The sequence below is a fragment of the Nerophis lumbriciformis genome, linkage group LG01 (genome assembly GCF_033978685.3).
Source record: "Nerophis lumbriciformis linkage group LG01, RoL_Nlum_v2.1, whole genome shotgun sequence".
Lineage (NCBI taxonomy): Eukaryota > Metazoa > Chordata > Actinopteri > Syngnathiformes > Syngnathidae > Nerophis > Nerophis lumbriciformis.
Genome location: NC_084548.2, coordinates 61,536,622 through 61,558,014, shown reverse-complemented (window position 1 = coordinate 61,558,014; position 21,393 = coordinate 61,536,622). Strand labels below are relative to the sequence as shown.

Here is a 21,393-nt window from a genome sequence, read left to right as displayed (position 1 = left end):
GCCACGTCACAAGCAGCCGGCCGGCAACTCACCGCAATCGTACTCGTCGCTCATATCGCGACAGTCCGCTCGGTTGTCACACAGGTATTCCAACAGGATGCAAGTCCCGTCGCCACACCTGTGCTCATCCGGCATGCAGGGCACGATGGCGGGGGGGACTAGGGAGGGTGCGGGAGGAAGGACGAGTTGACATGCAAGACAACAACGCACGGCATCACACCGACACACAAACACAGGAGCAGGTATGGCACCATTTTTACTTTGGCATGCGCAAGGAACTTTTACAATACTTCTTGGGGTTATTTAGAGGGTATGGCGTTTTCTGAGGTGACAATGTCATTTTTAACGTATTTCTTATTAAAATGACACGTCAAATATGTATGACTACTTTTATATTTCTCTATTAGGGATGTAACGACATGTACATTTCATAATAATAATAATAATAATAGATTTTATTTGTAAAAAGCACTTTACATTGAGTAAACAACCTCAAAGTGCTACAGTGTATTAAAAAAATAACAATAAAAAGATAATAAAAAATAAATAAAAATTAAAGCTGCAAGCAGCGATAGACGGGACCGACTTTGACAGCTCATAAAATCCAAACCGGAGCAGTAATTAAAACTCTTTCATCAACTTTTAATCAAAAGGGTTCAATCTCTCTCTTGTGCTAATTTGAAGCCGACACGACAAACGCGGTCAGAGGAGATAATGTTTGAAAAAAGGTGACTGTTTTTACTCAACTTTTGTTTTGAAGAGGGAATTGCAAAATTCCTGTTGATTTTTGCTGGGGGTTGTCAGTGTATGAAATCTAGGTCTCAGTGAGACCTACATAGAGGTTTTCACGGGGAGTTACAGGCAGTTTTGTCTGTGTGTAAAGCGCAATTTTGAGTTTTGGGGTTTGGTTTTTTGATTATATCGCAATTTTCACCAGTCCTGATGTGTGTGTCCAATTTGGTGAGTTTTGAAGCATGTTAAGGGGGTCAAATTACAGCTCAAAGAGACGGCGGTTTAATAACAATAAAACGCTAGAAATACAATAGGGTCGGTACCTAATAAAAACTAGAACAGCCAAATAGCTAAAACTAGTATGCATATATCTAAAAAAAAAAGGCTTTTTTTAAAAAGAAGGGTTTTTAGGCCTTTTTTAAAAGCCTCCACAGTCTGTGGTGCCCTTCTTTAATTAGACGGCCATACACCTTACGGTCATATAAATTGGTATGCTAAAATTAGCATGCTAACTTTTTGAGCTAGTTTTGCAACCGTTTTCCCCAGAGTCATATAACTTGGTACGTGACACTTGTAAACTGCAAATATGCAAAGTTAGCATGCTAACATTAAAGTGCTAACTTTTTTTTTTTGCTAAATGTACTCTTTTTTTCTCTAATTCCCCAGCCGTTGGTATGTGACACAAGCTAACTATTATCATGCTCACGTTAGCTTGCTAGCATGCTAACATTAGCATGTTACATTTTTCAGCTAGTTTTGTTACTGTTTACCCCAGCATGCTAAAATTAGCATGCTAACTTTTTGAGCTAGTTTTGCAACCGTTTACCCCAGAGTCATATAACTTTGTACGTGACACTTGTAAACTGTTAGCATGCAAACGTTAGCATGCTAACATTAAAGTGCTAACTTTTTTTATGCTAAATTTACTCTTTTTCTCTAATTCCCCAGCCGTACACCTTAGAGTCATATAACTTGGTATGTGACACAAGCTAACTATTATCATGCTCACGTTAGCTTGCTGGCATGCTAACATTCGCGTGTTAACTTTTTCAGCCAGTTATGCTGTTTACCCCAGCATGCTAAAATTAGCATGCTAACTTTTTGAGCTAGTTTTGCAACCGTTTTCCCCAGAGTCATATAACTTGGTACGTGACACTTGTAAATTGATAGCATGCAAACATTAGTATGCTAACATTATCATGCTCACGTTAGCTTGCTAGCATGCTAAAATTAGCGTGTTAACTTTTTCAGCTAGTTGTGCTACCGTTTACCCCAGCGTCATATAACTTGGTATGTGACACTTGTTAACTTTTAGCACGCAAACGATAGCATGCAAGCCAGCTAACTTAAGCATGCTAACTTTTTCTTCTAATTTTACACTTTTTTCTCTATTTCCGAAGCCATACACCTTACAGCCACGTTAGTTGACATATGAGACATACTAACTGTTAGCATGCCTTCGTTAGCACATTTGCTAAGTGTTAGCATTTTAATGTGTGAATGCTAACGTTTTAGGCTAGCTCTGTAGCTAATTTTGTACAGTTACACCTAAAACTGACGGATTCGGACACTCGGCACCATCTTCACAGTACGACGGGTTCCGGCGACCCCCGGCCAGAGGTCAAAGGCACAGATAGCAGGCCCATCAAAACTTCCGCGGGAATTTTCTAGTTCTTATTATCCTGGTAACGTTAGCGTGCTAAAAGTCATACCAAGTTGTATGACTATAAGGTGTCTGGCTGGGGAATTACAGTAGAAAGTGTAAAATTAGCTAAAAAAAAAAGTTAGCAAGCTAACGTTAGCATGCTAACAGAGTAACAAGTGCCACATACCAGGTTAAATGACTGCAGGGTAAACGGTTGCAAAATTAGCTCAAAAAGCTTGCACTTTAATGGTAGCATGCTAGCATGCTAATGTTAACATGCTAACAGCTTGTTTCACATACAAAATTATATGGCCGCAATGTGTATCGCTGCCGAATTAGAGAAAAAAGTGTCAAATTTGAAAAAAAATAGTTAGCCCTTTATTGTTAGCGTGCTAGCATGCTAATGTTAGCACACTAACAGTTAAGTGTCACATACCACATTATTGTTATTTTAGACATCCTACTCTGTTCAGCGGTCCTTAAACGCATCGTAAAAAACACAATTCATGTCCACAATTGCTCAAACGGTGATGCGTTTATATAACTTTCGATTGGGGTGTGTTGTTTCTTAATGGGGAAGGACGTTATTGTCTCTTGTTTTCATGTTGCTGGTCAGTCCGTGTGTAGGGATGGGTACCAAATTCAATATCGAGTCATGTAAAACCAAACGGCGTTGCAGGTGACCTCACGTCCGGTTGCAGACTACACAGCGGCTCTACGTAAACAATCACTTAAGCAGCACTGAGAGTCGACTAAACTCTCTCTAAGTAACGAAGCAAATACGCTTGGTAGAAAACGCCCCAGTGTGAAGTAAGGCTCCGCCCCTCCGAAACGCGATAGCTCGATGCTAATTTAACACTGATTTTGCCATCGACAGGCTACTGATTAGCATTAGTGATTTTGCATGGCGATTTCAACACAATTTGACGATAAAAACCACAACTAAGGTGAATGTTACAATCAAGCGGCCTGTGTGTAATTGGCACAATACCTACAGTGTAAACACTTTGTAGGGCGCAACGTGACACATTCAGTTTCCTGGAAAAATCGACTTCTTGGTTAGATAGCCTGTACATTTCCGCCATCTAATGTCTGGGAAGTGCAAGTGCATTTCAAATGAGACTCATATATAAGTATACATTATCAGAACTGAACTGAACCCACTTTTATTCTCCGGCTTTTAAATCGGCATGAGTCTTGTGGTCCTCTGTGTCTTGAATTTTTTTATTCTATTATATTTATTGTTTTCATCTATTTTATTGATGTATTTTATCATTTTATTTTCATAAGAAACTGAGTGTGTAATAGGCAGAATACCTACAGTGTAAACACTTTGTAGGGCGCAACATAACTACTCAGTGCTGCCATCTATTGTCTTGGAAGTCCATCAGGAGTTTCACCAGAGTTATCAATATTAGCGTTTGTCGTTACATCCCTAATCCGCGTTTTCTTCCCTTCTCTTATGTAAACGTCAGCTTTACAGATGCCATAACAGTCACAGACGTCATGCCATGCGAGAGTCTTCTCTTTGGACTGCGCCAGGCTACTTTTCATTGGAGTTCCATGCAAAACATTGACGGGACCACGTGATAGTTTGCACTTTGCACGTGTCACTGAGGGCTCTTAAGGTAACACAGCCATCCTAGGTGGTTTACAGGCGCCATGCAGCGCGAGGTGACAACACTACAAACCTGGCACGGCCAGGGGCTTCACTGAGGGCAGCGGTCGAACTAGAAACCAGAAGGACATGTTAGACCTTTGCAGGATCTTACTGGATCCATGCCATTTATGTAACGCTCGCAACATAAACCTACATTTTTTTGTTATTTTTCCAACTCTAACATGTCTCGAACTTCTCTAAATGAGTACTTTATTTCATTTATGACAGTTGAGTCTTTTTAAAATGTTATTGTATTTTATTTTTTTTTTAAATATAAATTATATTTAATAAATACAATTTTATAAAATGATATTGCAAAATTAATAAAAATGTTGACTCATGAGTAAAAAGATATTTATTTTTTCATGCATTTTATTTTGTTATGAAACTAAAAACATAAAAATAATATATAAGACAAAAAAGAACTAAATTATATATAAAAAAAATGTTGAATCATGAAAAAAATACTTTTTTACTGTATTTAATTTTTTATGAAATATAAACAATATACAACACAAAATAAAATAAAATGAAATAAAAAATGATGACTCATTTGTAAAAACATATTTATTTTTTCTTGCATTTTATTTTGTTATGAAATGTATTAAATAAAAATAATATATAAGACAAAAATATAATAAAATAAAACATTTTTTTGTGTTTATTTTATTTTATTTTTTTCAATAAAAAATACAAATAATTTATAATAAATACAATTTGATAACATCTTATAAAAAAATGTATAAAAATGTTGACTCATGAGTACAAATATATTTATTTTTTCTTGCATTTTAATTTGTTATGAAACTAAAAAAAATAAAATAATATACAAGACAAAAAAGGACTAAATAAAATAAAAAATAAAATAAAAATGTTGAATCATGAAAAAAATAACTTTTTTACTGTATTTAATTTTTTGTGAAATTTAAAAATTAAAAACAATAAATAACACAAACATAGAATAAAATACGATAAAACTGTTGACTCATGAGAAAAATATATATCGTTTTTCTATTGTATTTTACTTTTTTATGAAATTAAAAAAAGAAAAATAATGTACAACACAAATATAGAATAAAATTCAATAAAAATGTTGAATCATGAGTAAAAATATTTTTCTTTTTTCTTGCATTTTATTTTGTTATAATACTAATTAAATAAAAATAACATAAGACAAAATTAGAATAAAATAAAATATACAATTAAATTAAAATGTTGACTCATTAATTTTTTTACTTTCACACTGTATTTAATTTTTTATGAAATTTAAAAAATAAAAACAATATATAACACAAACATAGAATAAAATACGATAAAACTGTTGACTCATGAGTAAAAAATATATTTAGTTTTTCTATTGTAATTTATTTTTTATGAAACTAAAAAAAGAAAAATAATGTACAACACAAAAATAGAATAAAATGAAATAAAAATGTTGACTCATGAGTAAAAATTAATTTATTTTTTCTTGCATTTTATTTTTTTATGACACTAATTAAATACAAATAATATATAAGACAAAAATAGAATAAAGTTAAATAAAAATGTTGACTCGTGAAACATTTTTTACTTTTACACTGTATTTAATTGTTTATGAAATTTAAAAAATAAAAACAATATATAACACAAACATAGAATAAAATACGATAAAACTGTTGACTCATGAGTAAAAATATATTTAGTTTTTCTATTGTATTTTATTTTTTATGAAATTAAAAAAATAAAAATAATGTACAACACAAAAATAGAAAAAAATTAAATAAAAATGTTGACTCATGAGTAAAAATACATTTATTTTTTCTTGCATTTTATTTTGTTATGAAACTAATTAAATAAAAATAATACATAAGACAAAAATAGAATAGAATAAAATATAAAATAAAATAAAAATGTTGATTCATCCATCCATCCATCCATTTCCTACCGCTTATTCCCTTTGGGGTCGCGGGGGGCGCTGGAGCCTATCTCAGCTACAATCGGGCGTAAGGCGGGGTACACCCTGGACAAGTCGCCACCTCATCGCAGGGCCAACACAGATAGACAGACAACATTCACACTCACATCCACACACTAGGGCCAATTTAGTGTTGCCAATCAACCTATCCCCAGGTGCATGTCTTTGGAGGTGGGAGGAAGCCGGAGTAACCGGAGGGAACCCAAGCAGTCACGGGGAGAACATGAAAACTCCACACAGAAAGATCCCGAGCCCGGGATTGAACCCAAGACTACTCAGGACCTTCGTATTGTGAGGCAGATGCACTAACGCCTCTTCTACCGTGCTGATTCATGAAAAAAAAAAAACTTTTACACTGTATTTAATTTTTTATGAAATTTAGAAAATAAAAACAATATATAACACAAACAAAATAAAATACGATAAAACTGTTGACTCATGAGTGAAAATATATTTTGTTTTTCTATTGTATTTTACTGCGATGAGGCGCCCGAATGCAGCTGAGATAGGCTCCAGCACCCCCCGCCACCCCAAAAGGGACAAGCGGTAGAAAATGGATGAATGGATATACATACATACACATTTACATGCATACATTATCTGAACTGAACCCACTTTTATTCTCTGGCTTTTAAATCGGCGTGAGTCTTGTGGTCCTCTGTGTCTTTTATTGTTTTATTCTATTCTACTGCTTAGTTTTTTTATTGTTTTATTCTATTAATTGATCTATTTTATTATTTTTATTCTATTATTATTAGTTGTTTGTTGATTGTTGACTTGTTTCATTTGAAATACTTGTAATTTGATTACATTTATTGTTTCTTTGTTTATGTGCAGCACTCTGGAGACAGTTTTGTTGTTTTATAGTGCTATATAAATAAAGGGGATTGGATTGGATTGGATATATATATATATATATATATATATATATACACATACACATATGTATACATACATATACGCATATATGCATACATCCATATACATATATTATACATACATACACATATACATATATACATATACATACATACATACATATGTCCTTACCTTCTCCAAGCTGCCTGAAGGTAAAGCCCTCCACTGATGTGACGTAGGAGGCGATTTCTCCACTCTGCACGACACTGTAGAGCACACTTCGGATCTGTTGGCTGTTGCTGTTGTAGTCCGAGCCGACGTCCAGTTCCACAAACACGTCAGCGCCATTCGCTCTAAGCAGCTTCCTGGAAGAGCAACAGAGGCCTGATGAGGCAACAGAATCCACCACGAATCGTGCTTATTACAACAGGGGCATCAAAAGTGCGTCCAGGGGCCCTTTTTTAATTAATTCAGAACATGAATTATTAGATATTACACAAAAACAATTTGATTTTATACAAAACCCAAAACCAGTGAAGTTGGCACGTTGTGTAAATGGTAAATAAAAACAGAATACAATGATTTGCAAATCCTTTTCAACTCATATTCAATTGAATAGACTGAAAAGACAAGATATTTAATCTTCGAACTAAAAAGCTTAATTTTTTTTTTGCAAATAATCATTAACTTAGAATTTAATGGCAGCAACACATTGCAAAAAAAAGACCACAGAACACGTTTCCACTTTGCCTCAGTCCATCTTAGAAGAGCTCGGGCCCAGCGAAGCCGGCGGCGTTTTGTGGGTGTTGTTGATAAACGGCTTTCGCTTTGCATAACTTGGCACTTACAGATGTAGCGACAAACTGTAGTTACTGACAGTGGTTTTCTGAAGTGTCCCTGAGCCCATGTGGTGATATCCTTTACACACTGATGTCGCTTTTTGATGCAGTACCGCCTGAGGGATCCAAGGGTTGCGTAATATCATCGCTTACGCGCAGTGATTTCTCCAGATTCTCTGAACCTTTTGATGATATTACAGAGCGTGGATGGTGAAATCCCTAAATTCCTTGCAATAGCTCGTTGAGAAATGTTCTTATTTGTTTGTGAATCTCATGGAAGCTGCTTTTATACCCAACCATGGCACCCACCTGTTCCCAATTAGGCTGTTCACCTGTGGGATGCTCCAAATAATTGTTTGATGAGCATTCCGCAACTTTCTCAGTCTTTTTTGCCACTCGTGCCAGCTTTTTTGAAACATGTTGCAGGCATCAAATTACAAATGGGCTAATATTTGCAAAAAATAACACAGTTTCCCAGCTCGAACGCTAAATATCTTGTCTTTGCAGTCTATTCGATTGAATATAGGTTGAAAAGGATTTCTAAATCCTGCGATGAGATGGCGACTTGTCCAGGGTGTACCCCGCCTTCCGCCCGATTGTAGCTGAGATAGGCTCCAGCGCCCCCGCGACCCCAAAAGGGAATAAGCGGTAGAAAATGGATGGATGGATGGATTTCTAAATCAATGTTTTTATTTACGATTTACACAACGTGCCAACTTCACTGGTTTTGGGTTTTGTAAAACACTGATATCAGTTTTCCGCCGTATCGCCCCCGGTGCAAAACGTATCAGAGTTCTCTGCAGGAATAGAAAAGGTTTGTAGTGCCTGCTCTGCGGTCGAGATGCAAGCGTCAGCGCCTTGTGTGGTGTGGAAAAAAAGAAAGACCTGACCGAGCTGCGGCGCACAGCTGCAGGGACTCCACTTAAGGTGTCACCGAGCCTGATTTAAAGCGCCGGAGTACGTACTTAACGAGCACCACGTTGACCGTCTGGACACCTGGAATCCTGTTGTACTCCGACTCCAGCTGTGGAGGAAACATCCAATGGAAGCAGAATCAGCAGAAGCCCTAAATCTCACGCCGGCCTTATAAGGCCGTGCAGTCGGAGAGAAATAAATGAAGACGTACCGTGTCAACCACGGCCTGGGAGATCTCGTTGAAGGCCGCCGAGAAGATGTCCTCCAGCTCCGAGCTGTAAACGATGGAGTCGGTGAAGTTGACCAGAGCTCTGTAATAAACTGGAGTCAAGAGAGTGTGAATAAGAATCTGTCCGCACGCTGGATTCCAAACAGGAACAGGAAGCGCTGACAGAATATCGGATCTTTCCTCTCAAAACGTGGACAGAGCTGCCGGAAGGCGTTTCTGCATACTCGCCAACCTTGAGACCTCCGATTTCGGGAGGTGGGGGAGGGGGGTGGGGTGGGCGTGGTCGGGGTGGGAGGGGGCATGGTTGGGGGCGTGGCTAAAAGGGGAGGAGTATATTTACAGCTAGAATTCACCAAGTCAAGTATTTCATATATATATATATATATATATATATAATATATATATATATATATATATAACAAATACTTGACGTTCAGTGAATTCTAGCTATGTATATATATATACATATATATACGTATATATATATATATCTATATATATATATATATACACGTATATATATATATTTATTTTATTATATATATATATATATATATATATATATATATATATATATATATATATATGTATATATATATATATTAATATATATATATATATATATATATATATATATATATATATATATGTATATATATATATATTAATTGTATTATATATATATATATATATATATATATATATATATATATATATATATATAATAAATACTTGAATTTCAGTGTTCATTTATTTACACATATACACACACATACCACTCATCTACTCATTGTAGAGTTAAGGGTTGAATTGTCCATCCTTGTTCTATTCTCTGTCACTATTTTTCTAACCATGCTGAACTCTGATGATGCATTGATGTGTGGCACGCACAAAAGTGCTTTCATCAAATGCACTAGATGGCAGTATTGTCCTGTTTAAGAGTGTCACAACATTGCTGTTTACGGCAGACGAACTGCTTTACGGTATATAAAAATGTGACTGCTGTTGTTGTGTGTTGTTGCCGCGCTGGGAGGACGTTAATGAAACTGCCTAACAATAAACCCACATAAGAAACCAAGAACTCGCCCTCCATCATTCTACAGTTATAACGTGATTGGGCAGGTATGCTGGTTATAATGTGGGTTAGCGCACTCGGGTCCTCATGGACCTGAGTTCGCCTGAATTTCGGGAGATTTTCGGGAGGAAATTTGTCCCGGGAGGTTTTCGGGAGAGGCGCTTTTGGCAAGTATGCGTTTCTGAGATCTATTTGCAGACGCACTAAAACCACGGACCGCGGCGTTGCTCCTCGCAGGCTTCGACTATCTGGCCGATTGTATTGTACCATATGGCCCGGTAAGAAACCTGCGTTCAAAGAACTCCGGCTTATTAGTGATTCCCAGAGCCCATAAAAAGTCTGCGGGCTATAGAGCGTTTTCCATTCGGGCTCCAATACTCTGGAATGCCCTCCCGGTAACAGTTAGAGATGCTACCTCAGTAGAAGCATTTAAGTCCCATCTTAAAACTCATTTGTATACTCTAGCCCAGGGGTCGGCAACCCGCGGCTCTAGATTATTATTATTAGCCTTTATTTAACCAGGTAAAATCCCATTGAGATCAAAGATCTCTTTTCCAAGGGAGACCTGGCCAAGAGGGCAGCAGCAAGGTTACATTAAAAACAGTAAACAAATACATAAAACATCACATTTACAACATTAAAACTTGCTCACATGACACATGTGCATACAGACAAGGTAGACTGCAGTCCTTTCACAGAAGCTTTAAACTCATTCAACGTAACTAGGGTTTGAAGTTTAATGTTCGATTGTAGGTTATTCCAAGCCTTCGGTGCTGAAAACCTAAATGCTTTCTTGCCCAGTTCAGTTCCTACTTTGGGGACGACAAATTGCAGAACATCCATTGAACGAAGATTGTGACTTCCTTGTTTCTTTGTTAAAAGACAAGACAAGCCGCATGCGGCTCTTTAGCGCCGCCCTAGTGGCTCTCTGGAGCTTTTTAAAAAATGTATGAAAAAGGGAAAAAGATGAGGGGAAAAAAATCTATTTTTTGTTTTAATATAGTTTCTGTAGGAGGACAAACATGACACAAGCCTCCCTAATTGTTACAAAGCACACTGTTTATATTAAACATGCTTCAATGATTCGAGTATTTGGCGAGCGCCGTTTTGTCCTACTAATTTTGGCGGTCCTTGAACTCACCGTAGTTTGTTTACATGTATAACTTTCTCCGACTTTCTAGGACGTGTTTTATGCCACTTCTTTTTCTGTCTCATTTTGTCCACCAAACTTTTAACGTTGTGCATGAAAGGTGAGTTTTGTTGATGTTATTGACTTGTGTGGAGTGCTAATCGGACATATTTGGTCACTGCATGACTGCAAGCTAATCGATGCTAACATGCTATTTAGGCTAGCTATATGTAAATATTGCATCATTATGCCTCAACCATCCATCCATCCATCTTCTTCCACTTTTTTTAGGTCGGGTCGCGGGGGCAGCAGCCTAAGCAGGTAAGCCCAGACTTCCCTCTCCCCAGCCACTTCGTCCAGCTCCTCCCGGGGGATCCCGAGGCATTCCCAGGCCAGCCGGGAGACATAGTCTTCCCAAAGTGTCCTGGATCTTACCCGTGGCCTCCTACCGGTCGGACGTGCCCGAGGCGTTCGGGTGGCATCCTGACCAGATGCCCGAAACAACTCATCTGGCTCCTCTCGATGTGGAGGAGCAGCGGCTTTACTTTGAGCTCCCCCCGGATGACAGAGCTTCTCACCCTATCTCTAAGGGAGAGCCCCGCCACCCGGCGGAGGAAACTCATTTCGGCCGCTTGTACCCGTGATCTTGTCCTTTCGGTCATAACCCAAAGCTCATGACCATAGGTGAGGATGGGAACGTAGATCGACCGGTAAATCGAGAGCTTTGCCTTCTGGCTCAGCTCCTTCTTCACCACAACGGATCGATACAGCGTCCGCATTACTGAAGACGCCGCACCGATCCGCCTGTCGATCTCACGATCCACTTTTCCCTCACTCGTGAACAAGACTCTGAGGTACTTGAACTCCTCCACTTGGGGCAAGATCTCCTCCCCAACCCGGAGATGGCACTCCACCCTTTTCCGGGCGAGAACCATGGACTCGGACTTGGAGGTGCTGATTCCCATCCCAGTCGCTTCACACTCGGCTGCGAACCGATCCAGTGAGAGCTGAAGATCTTGGCCAGATGAAGCCATCAGGACCACATCATCTGCAAAAAGCAGAGACCTAATCCTGCAGCCACCAAACCAGATCCCCTCAACGCCTTGACTGCGCCTAGAAATTCTGTCCATAAAGGTTATGAACAGAATCGGTGACAAAGGGCAGCCCTGGCGGAGTCCAACCCTCACTGGAAACGGGTCCGACTTGCTGCCGGCAATGCGGACCAAGCTCTGACACTGATCATACAGGGAGCGAACCGCCACAATAAGACAGTCCGTTACCCCATACTCTCTGAGCACTCCCCACAGGACTTCCTGAGGGACACGGTCGAATGCCTTCTCCAAGTCCACAAAGCACATGTAGACTGGTTGGGCAAACTCCCATGCACCCTCAAGGACCCTGCCGAGAGTATAGAGCTGGTCCACAGTTCCACGACCAGGACGAAAACCACACTGTTCCTCCTGAATCCGAGGTTCGACTATCGGGCGTAGCCTCCTCTCCAGTACACCTGAATAGACCTTACCGGGAAGACCGAGGAGGCAGAGGAGAAAAGAAAAGAAACAGCAGATCAACTGGTCTAAAAAGGGGGGTCTATTTAAAGGCTAGAGCAGGGGTCGGCAACCCAAAATGTTGAAAGAGCCATATTGGACCAAAAATACAAAAACAAATCTGTCTGTCATTATGCCTCATTTGTAGGTATATTTGAGGTCATTTAGTTTCCTTTAAGTCCTCTTAATTCAATGTATATCTCATGACACACTATCTGTATGTAATATGGCTTTTAATTTTTTGCGGCTCCAGACAGATTTGTTTTTGTATTTTTGGTCCAATATGGCTCTTTCAACATTTTGGGTTGCCGACCCCTGCTCTAGCCTTTAAATAGACCCCCCTTTTTAGACCAGTTGATCTGCCGTTTCTTTTCTTTTCTCCTCTGCCTCCTCGCCGGGTTATTCCGGTTCCGGTGACCATGGATGAAGTGCTGGCTGTCCAGAGTCGGGACCCGGGATGGACCGCTCGCCTGTGCATCGGTTGGGGACATCTCTGCGCTGCTGACCCGTCTCCGCTCGGGATGGTCTCCTGCTGGTCTACTGCTGGCCCCACTATGGACTGGACTCTCACTACTATGTTAGATCCACTAAGGGCTGTTCTTTCACAATAGTATGTCACTCGACATCCATTGCTTTCGGTCTCCCCTAGAGAGGGGGGGTTACCCACATATGCGGTTTCTCATAGTCATTCACATCGACGTCCCTTATGTGGGCTCTGTACCGAGGATGTCGTTGTGGCTTGTACAGCCCTTTGAGACTTTTGTGATTTAGGGCTATATAAATAAACATTGATTGATTGATTGATTGATTGACAAGCGTGTTCCTGACCGACGCTCTCAACCAGAACTGGAACGACAACACGCCTTCCTCTCCGTCCCAAGGTCTGACAGACGTCACAGGTCTTCGCGGTTTTTCGGGCCGAGGGACCCCAGACCATACTTGCCAACCCTCCCGGATTTTCCGGGAGACTCCCGAAATTCAGCGCCTCTCCCGAAAACCTCCCGGGACAAATTTTCTCCTGAAAAACTCCCGAAATTCAGGCAGAGCTGGAGGCCACGCCCCCTCCAGCTCCATGCGGACCTGAGTGACGTGTTGACAACACACAACAACAGCGTCTACCGTAAAGCAGTTCGTCTGCCGTAAACAGCAATGTTGTGACACTTTTAAACAGGACAATACTGCCATCTACTGTACATGCATATGTGACCCACCCATAATGTGTCACATTTTTGTGTTGATTTATTTATTTTATTTTGTGGTTTGAATTCGTTTTTGGAGCTGTCATTACACATTTATCAGTATTCACATTGGTCAGTAGGGGGCAGTAGGGCGTTTCTTCCCAATTGAATGCTATCACCTGCAGACCGGAAGTGTCTTGTCATTCTGATGAGCGCGACAAGTCTGTGAACAATTGAAACGTCCTGTGTGCTTTTTCCTCCTGTATAACAGGTTAGTTTTGGTGAATCAACTCATTGAATAATATCCATGTGATCTTTATAAGTTTAAGTACACGTTCTGATGGTGGAGCCTCACTCTAAAGTGTTTGTGAGTTGTAGTTTGTATTTGTGAATGAATCCAGTGTACAGCTGCAGTAATCAATACAAAAAGGCGACGTGAGTGCGCAATGTTTATATAGGAACTTCTGATCCTAATTCAGACTCCCAAATTAGAGCTCCCGTTTTCTTATTGATTTTATAATGTATATTTGTATAATGTGTGTTCTGAAATAGTGACAGAAAATAGAACAAGGATGGACAATTCAACCCTTAACTCAACAATGAGTAGATGAGTGTTGTGTGTGTATATGTGTAAATAAATGAACACTGAAATTCAAGTATTTATTTTATATATATATATATATATATATATATATATATATATATATATATATACAGTATATATATATATATATATATAGCTAGAATTCACTGAAAGTCAAGTATTTCTTATATATATATATATATCTTAACCACGCCCCCGCCCCCACCCCCAACCCCCACCCCCCACCTCCCGAAATCGGAGGTCTCAAGGTTGGCAAGTATGCCCCAGACTGACGGAGCGATGCAGCGAGCAACCCGTACTTATTGTTTTTTGGTATAAAACCGTTTCAGACAAGTTATCCAAAACCAACTTTTCTTGCCTGTTGGCAAGTTTTTGGGGTTCACATAAGTGCCGAACATTTGAATTCCAACCGTGGAGGCTTTGTTGACAAAAGCTACATACCGAACATGTTCTTATTATTACCATAAAATGGCAGCAGTTTCCATGAGAAGATCTCCTACAATAAGTGACTTGGTCCACTTACAATGGAAAAAAATAACAAATAATTGTTTTTCACGAGGTACGTGCTGGTTATGTCTGTCTGGGTGGGGGTCCTGCCTTGGAAAGAGTGTGTACCCCATTCGGAGATCACATTTAGTTCAGCTGAAAACATTCACACTGCAAAAACTGAAATCTGAGTAAGATTAAATATCTCAAATTGATTGATTGATTGATTGATTGAGACTTTTATTAGTAGGTTGCACACAGTACATAGTCCGTACAATTGACCACTAAATGGTAACACCCGAATAAGTTTTTCAACTTGTTTAAGTCGGGATCCACTTAAATTGATTCGTGATACAGATATATACTATCAGATATATACTATCATCATAATACAGTCATCACACAAGATAATCATCAGGGTGTATACATAGAATTATTTATATTATTTACAATTCGGGGTCTGGAGGGGGCGGCGGGGTTAGGTTTGGTTGTTATCAGTCATCAACAATTGAGAACAGAGAAATGGATATTGAAACAGTGTAGGTCTGACTTGGTAGGATATGTACAGCAAGTAGTGGACATAGAGAGAGAGAGATCAGAAGGCATAAGAAAAATATCTGCATTTGATTATTAACAACAATCCGGGGAGGGTGTTAGTTTAGGGTTGAAGTTGCCTGGAGGTGTACTTTTATTGCGGTTTTGAAGGAGGATAGAGATGCCCTTTCTTTTATACTTGTTGGGAGCGCATTCCACATTGATGTGGCATAGAAAGAGAATGAGTTAAGACCTTTGTTAGATCGGAATCTGGGTTTAACGTGGTTAGTAGAGCTCCCCCTGGTGTTGTGGTTATGGCAGTCATTTACATTATGGAAGTAGTTTGACATGTACTTCGGTATCAGGGAGGTGTAGTGGATTTTATAGACCAGGCTCAGTGCAAGTTGTTTTACTCTTTCCTCCACCCTGAGCCAGCCCACTTTGGAGAAGTGGGTAGGAGTGAGGTGGGATCTGGGGTGGAGGTCTAGAAGTAATCTGACTAGCTTGTTCTGGGTTGTTTGGAGTCTAGATTTGAGGGTTTTGGAGGTGCTACGGTACCAGGAGGGGCATGCGTAATCGAAAAAGGGTTGAACGAGAGTTCCCGCCAGAATCTTCATGGTGCTTTTGTTGACCAGAGAGGAGATTCTATAGAGAAATCGCGTTCGTTGGTTGACCTTTTTGATTACCTTGGCTGCCATTTTATCACAGGAAAGATTAGCCTCTAGAATGGAACCTAGGTAGGTGACCTCATCCTTCCTGATGATAACAATGTCACCCACTTTAAATAAGGGTGATATTTGCTTATTTTCTGTCTGATAAGATAATTCTTCTCACTAAGCAGATTTTATGTTAGAGTGTTTTACTTGTTTTAAGGGTTTTGGTCCTAAATGATCTCAGTAAGATATTACAGCTTGTTGCTGAGATTTTATGACCTATATAGAGTAAAACACAATATTCATGACATTTGTGCTTTGTTTTAAAGAGGTGCTATTTGGATTTACGCTGTATGAAAAAAAAATTGAAAAGGAATTTTACCTTTGCAACCTCGTTAGACTATTGGCTAAGTTTTATATTCATAAATGTACGTTTCTCAATACCCGACCTGTTTTTTGTGACTTTAAAAAAGATTTAGAACTCTACATTAAAACACTCTCTCCCTCTAACAACCAAAAAGCTGTGAAAACGATGATGCTGTGTTCCAAATTTAAGTTATTTACTGAGATTGAGTGAGCCTATATGGCTTTGCACTTTGTTTATTATATATATATATATATATATATATATATATATATATATATATATATATATATATATATATATATATATATATATATATATATATATATATATATTTTGCATTCTAATTTAGTTACTTTGAATTTACATCCCCCTGGCTCTGTTTTGTACTGTTTTTTGCACTTACTTTGATTATTATTTTCAACTGTTTGTAAATGTTGAAATTTATAAATAAAGGCTTATAAAAAAATACAAATAAAACATAAAAATATATATATATTGAGTAAAACATGCTTGAAACTAGAATGTCAACTGATGCAAAGCTGTGTCATCAACACAAGTATAAAACTGCTTTTTTAAAGTAATAATTTCTTACTTCAAGTAGGAAAAAAAAAAAAATTCATGATGCCGAGCGCATATCATTATGTCAAGATAATGGCAGTAGCATTTACTTAATTTAGGAATATTTTTCACCATATTGAGCAAAAAGGTCTCTTTTTTTACTCCCAAGAAAAGTGCACTTGTTATTAGTGAGAATATACTTATTTTAAGGTATTTTTGGGTTCATTGAGGTTAGCTAATTTTACTTGTTTTGGAAAGTCTTGACAAGACGCATTTTCTTGTTCTATTGGCAGATCATTTTGCTTAGTTAAAATAAAATACCCCTAACTTTTGTTTTTTTTTTTCTTGTTTTTGAACACTGACTTTTTGCAGTGCACATATTGCACAATGAGATGTAAACATGGGATTAAGTGTATATACCTGTTACTTTCTGTCGGTAAAATATGTCACGATCTTTTCTGTGTTCGACGGCTTAGTTCCGGTTCAGCGCTCTTATTTTGGTCGTTCTTCCTGTTTTGTTTGTTTGTTACGGAAAGCAGCTTCACTCCCGCCTCTGCGCGTCTTTTCCTTGCAGCTGTTTTCAGTTTGTAATTACGGCCATTTAAGTTGAGCTTTCGCCTTTGTCGGGATTTAGCGAATGTTACTCATGTGGACGCTTCTCTGCAAGTCTTTGCTGAGCTCCAGCATTCCCTTTTGTTGATTTGTAGCCTTCCCTACGCTACGGTGCACTTCCAAGCGGCACTCGTCTTTTATTTATTTGAGCCATTAAACACCTTTTTACACGCACCTCGCCTCCTCGGCTTTCTGCATCTTGGAAACACGGCAAATTATCGCCGTCATGCGACCCGAGCGTCACGGAATACATCTTTTTATTAGCATTTCTGTAATCTACTAACAGCATTTCATGGTTAATATCCTTAAATCAACATAAATGACAGTAGAATAAGCACACATCTGACTGAGGAGTCATAGTGTAACAACCTGGCATCTACACTTTGTGCGGTGTTGGAGTTGTCCCATTTTTTGTCTGGCCATAAATGCATCAGTGGCTACGAACGTTTTTTTTTTTAAATATACGTTTTTTTACTAATGTTTTTGGTGTGGTTACGGCCAAATAGAAACGGTTTTGCTCAATAGCGTGGAATTCCTATCCCCATTAAATAGACTAATTAAATAATTGGAGAGTGTTGAAGAACTTTTTTTTTTTTCTGTTGTGGCCGCTCGTCGTAACCTGTCACTCACACAGTTGCACTGCAATATCATACACAACAAAGAGTTATGTTTATTTTGTTTAGAGAACGTACATTCACACACACATATATATATATATATATATATATGTATATATATATATATATATATATATATATATATATATATATATATATATATATATATATATATTCATTCATACATACATACATATATATATATATATGTATATACAGTAAATATATACATACCTGCATTCATTCACACATATAAACATACATGCATACATTCATTTGTACATATATACACACATACGTATATTCATTCATACACATACATACGTACATTCATTCATACATCTATATATCTTTTTATATATATATATATATATATATATATATATATATATATATATATATATATATATATATATATATATATATATATATACATTAGAGATGCGCGGTTTGCGGGCACAACCGCGGAGTCCGCGGATTATCCGCGGATCGGGCGGATGAAATTTTAAAAAATTAGATTTTATCCGCGGGTCGGGTCGGGCGGTTGAAATAAAAAAAAATTAGATTTTAAATAGATTCAGGCGGGTGGCAGCTAAACCAATTCGGAAATATATATACATCGTTAAATGTTGTTACCCACATACGAAAAACGAGCAGGCACCTGCAGCATATGCCACAACAGAAGAAAAAAAAAGAAAAGAGATGGACACTTTTACGGAGCGGAGAAGGGACGCCTCGCCGGGGTCCGGGACCGAGGCCCCTTCCCCCGAGAGGGCCCCACCGGGAGCCGTAGCTGAGGCGATCCGCGAGAAGGGCCCGACGCACGTCCAGGGTCACCACCGCGCCGACACCCCGCCTCGTCCGCCTTCGCCGCGGCCGGCGTCACGCGCAGCAGGTAAGCAGCTTACCTGCCCGCCACCCCTGTTGCCGGGGGCGCGTAACAGGGGTCACTCCGCGCGCAGTGCGCTCACGAAAGGGGTGGGGCTCACCCTGGTTGATATAGACATCAGGACGGTGGCCATGGACGTCGGAACCCGATAAGGAGTGTGTAACAACCCACCTGCCGAATCAACTAGCCCTGAAAATGGATGGCGCTGGAGCGTTGGGCCCATACCCGGCCGTCGCCGGCAGCGAGACGCGCTTGGAGGTGCGCTCAGCGCGGCTCCCATATGATTGCGCACTGGTGTGCGTCTGGGACGTGACAGCGTGGCACGCGAATGTCTGTGCTGCATTGGATCAGTCTCCTTTCTTTAACAGGCAAAAGCTTTATAACCTCACTAATGCCTTGCATCGTCTATATTAGATATATAACAACGGGCGGGTGCGGGCGGATGGCAGGCGGGTGCGGTTCTGATCAAATGTTACATCGGGTGGATGGCGGATGGTTGACGACTTTCTGATGTGGTTGCGGATGAAATAATTGCCTATCCGCGCATCTCTAATATATATATATATATACATACATACATACATACATACATTCATTCATACATGCGTACATTCATTTGATACATATATACATACTGTACATACATACATTTATTCATACATACATATACAGTATATGCATACGTACAATCATTCATGCATATAAACATACATGCGTACATTCACTTGTACATATATACATACATACGTATATTCATTCATACATATATACATACATACGTACATTCATACGTATATACATGCATATGTACATTCATATATACAGTATATACATACTTATACTGTATATATATATATATATACATACATACATATATATATATATATATATATACATACATACGTACATTCATTCATACATATATAAATATATATACATACGTACATTCATTCATACATGTATATATATATATATATATATGTATATATATACACATATATACATTCATTCATACATGCATACATTCATTTGTACATATATACATACATACGTACATTCATTCATACATATATATACATACACTGTACGTACATTAATTCATACATACAGTACATATATACATACATACGTACATTCACTCATTCATACATATATATATATATATATATACATATGTACATTCATTCACACAAACCCCGTTTCCATATGAGTTGGGAAATTGTGTTAGATGTAAATATAAACGGAATACAATGATTTGCAAATCCTTTTCAACCCATATTCAATTAAATGCACTACAAAGACAACATATTTGATGTTCAAACTCATAAACTTTATTTTTTTTTTTTGCAAATAATAATTAACTTAGAATGTCATGGCTGCAACACATGCCAAAGTAGTTGGGAAAGGGCATGTTCACCACTGTGTTACATGGCCTTTCCTTTTAACAACACTCAGTAAACATTTGGGAACTGAGGAGACAACATTTTTGAAGCTTCTCAGGTGGAATTCTTTCCCATTCTTGCTTGATGTACAGCTTAAGTTGTTCAACAGTCCGGGGGTCTCCGTTGTGGTATTTTAGGCTTCATAATGCGCCACACATTTTCAATGGGAGACAGGTCTGGACTACAGGCAGGCCAGTCTAGTACCCGCACTCTTTTACTATGAAGCCACGTTGATGTAACACGTGGCTTGGCATTGTTTTGCTGAAATAAGCAGGGTAACCAAGTCCAAGGTAACGTTGCTTGGATGGCAACATATGTTGCTCCAAAACCTGTATGTACCTTTCAGCATTAATGGCGCCTTCACAGATGTGTAAGTTACCCATGTCTTGGGCACTAATACACCCCCATACCATCACAGATGCTGGCTTTTCAACTTTGCGCCTATAACAATCCGGATGGTTCTTTTCCTTTTTGATCCGGAGGACACGACGTCCACAGTTTCCAAAAACAATTTGAAATGTGGACTCGTCAGACTAAAGAACACTTTTCCACTTTGTATCAGTCCATCTTAGATGAGCTCAGGCCCAGCGAAGCCGACGGCGTTTCTGGGTGTTGTTGATAAACGGTTTTCATAGGAGAGTTTTAACTTGCACTTACAGATGTAGCGACCAACTGTAGTTACTGACAGTAGGTTTCTGAAGTGTTCCTAAGCCCATGTGGTGATATCCTTTACACACGGATGTCGCTTGTTGATGCAGTACAGCCTGAGGGATCGAAGGTCACGGGCTTAGCTGCTTACGTGCAGTGATTTCTCCAGATTCTCTGAACCCTTTGATGATATTACGGACCGTAGATGGTGAAATCCCTAAA

The 21,393-nt window shown here is 38.8% G+C and overlaps 1 protein-coding gene across 1 annotated transcript in view; it reads right to left on the bottom strand.

Moving 5' to 3' along the window:
• Positions 1 to 21,393, bottom strand: part of hspg2 (heparan sulfate proteoglycan 2) — a 362,847-nt gene that overhangs the window by 216,801 nt on the left and 124,653 nt on the right. The window contains exons 6-9 of the mRNA XM_061923339.2: positions 8,815 to 8,924; positions 8,654 to 8,712; positions 7,042 to 7,214; positions 33 to 158 (exon numbers count right to left, since the gene is read on the bottom strand). Coding sequence (XP_061779323.2) covers positions 33 to 158; positions 7,042 to 7,214; positions 8,654 to 8,712; positions 8,815 to 8,924 — 468 coding nt within the window. The remainder of the gene's footprint in view (positions 1 to 32; positions 159 to 7,041; positions 7,215 to 8,653; positions 8,713 to 8,814; positions 8,925 to 21,393) is intronic.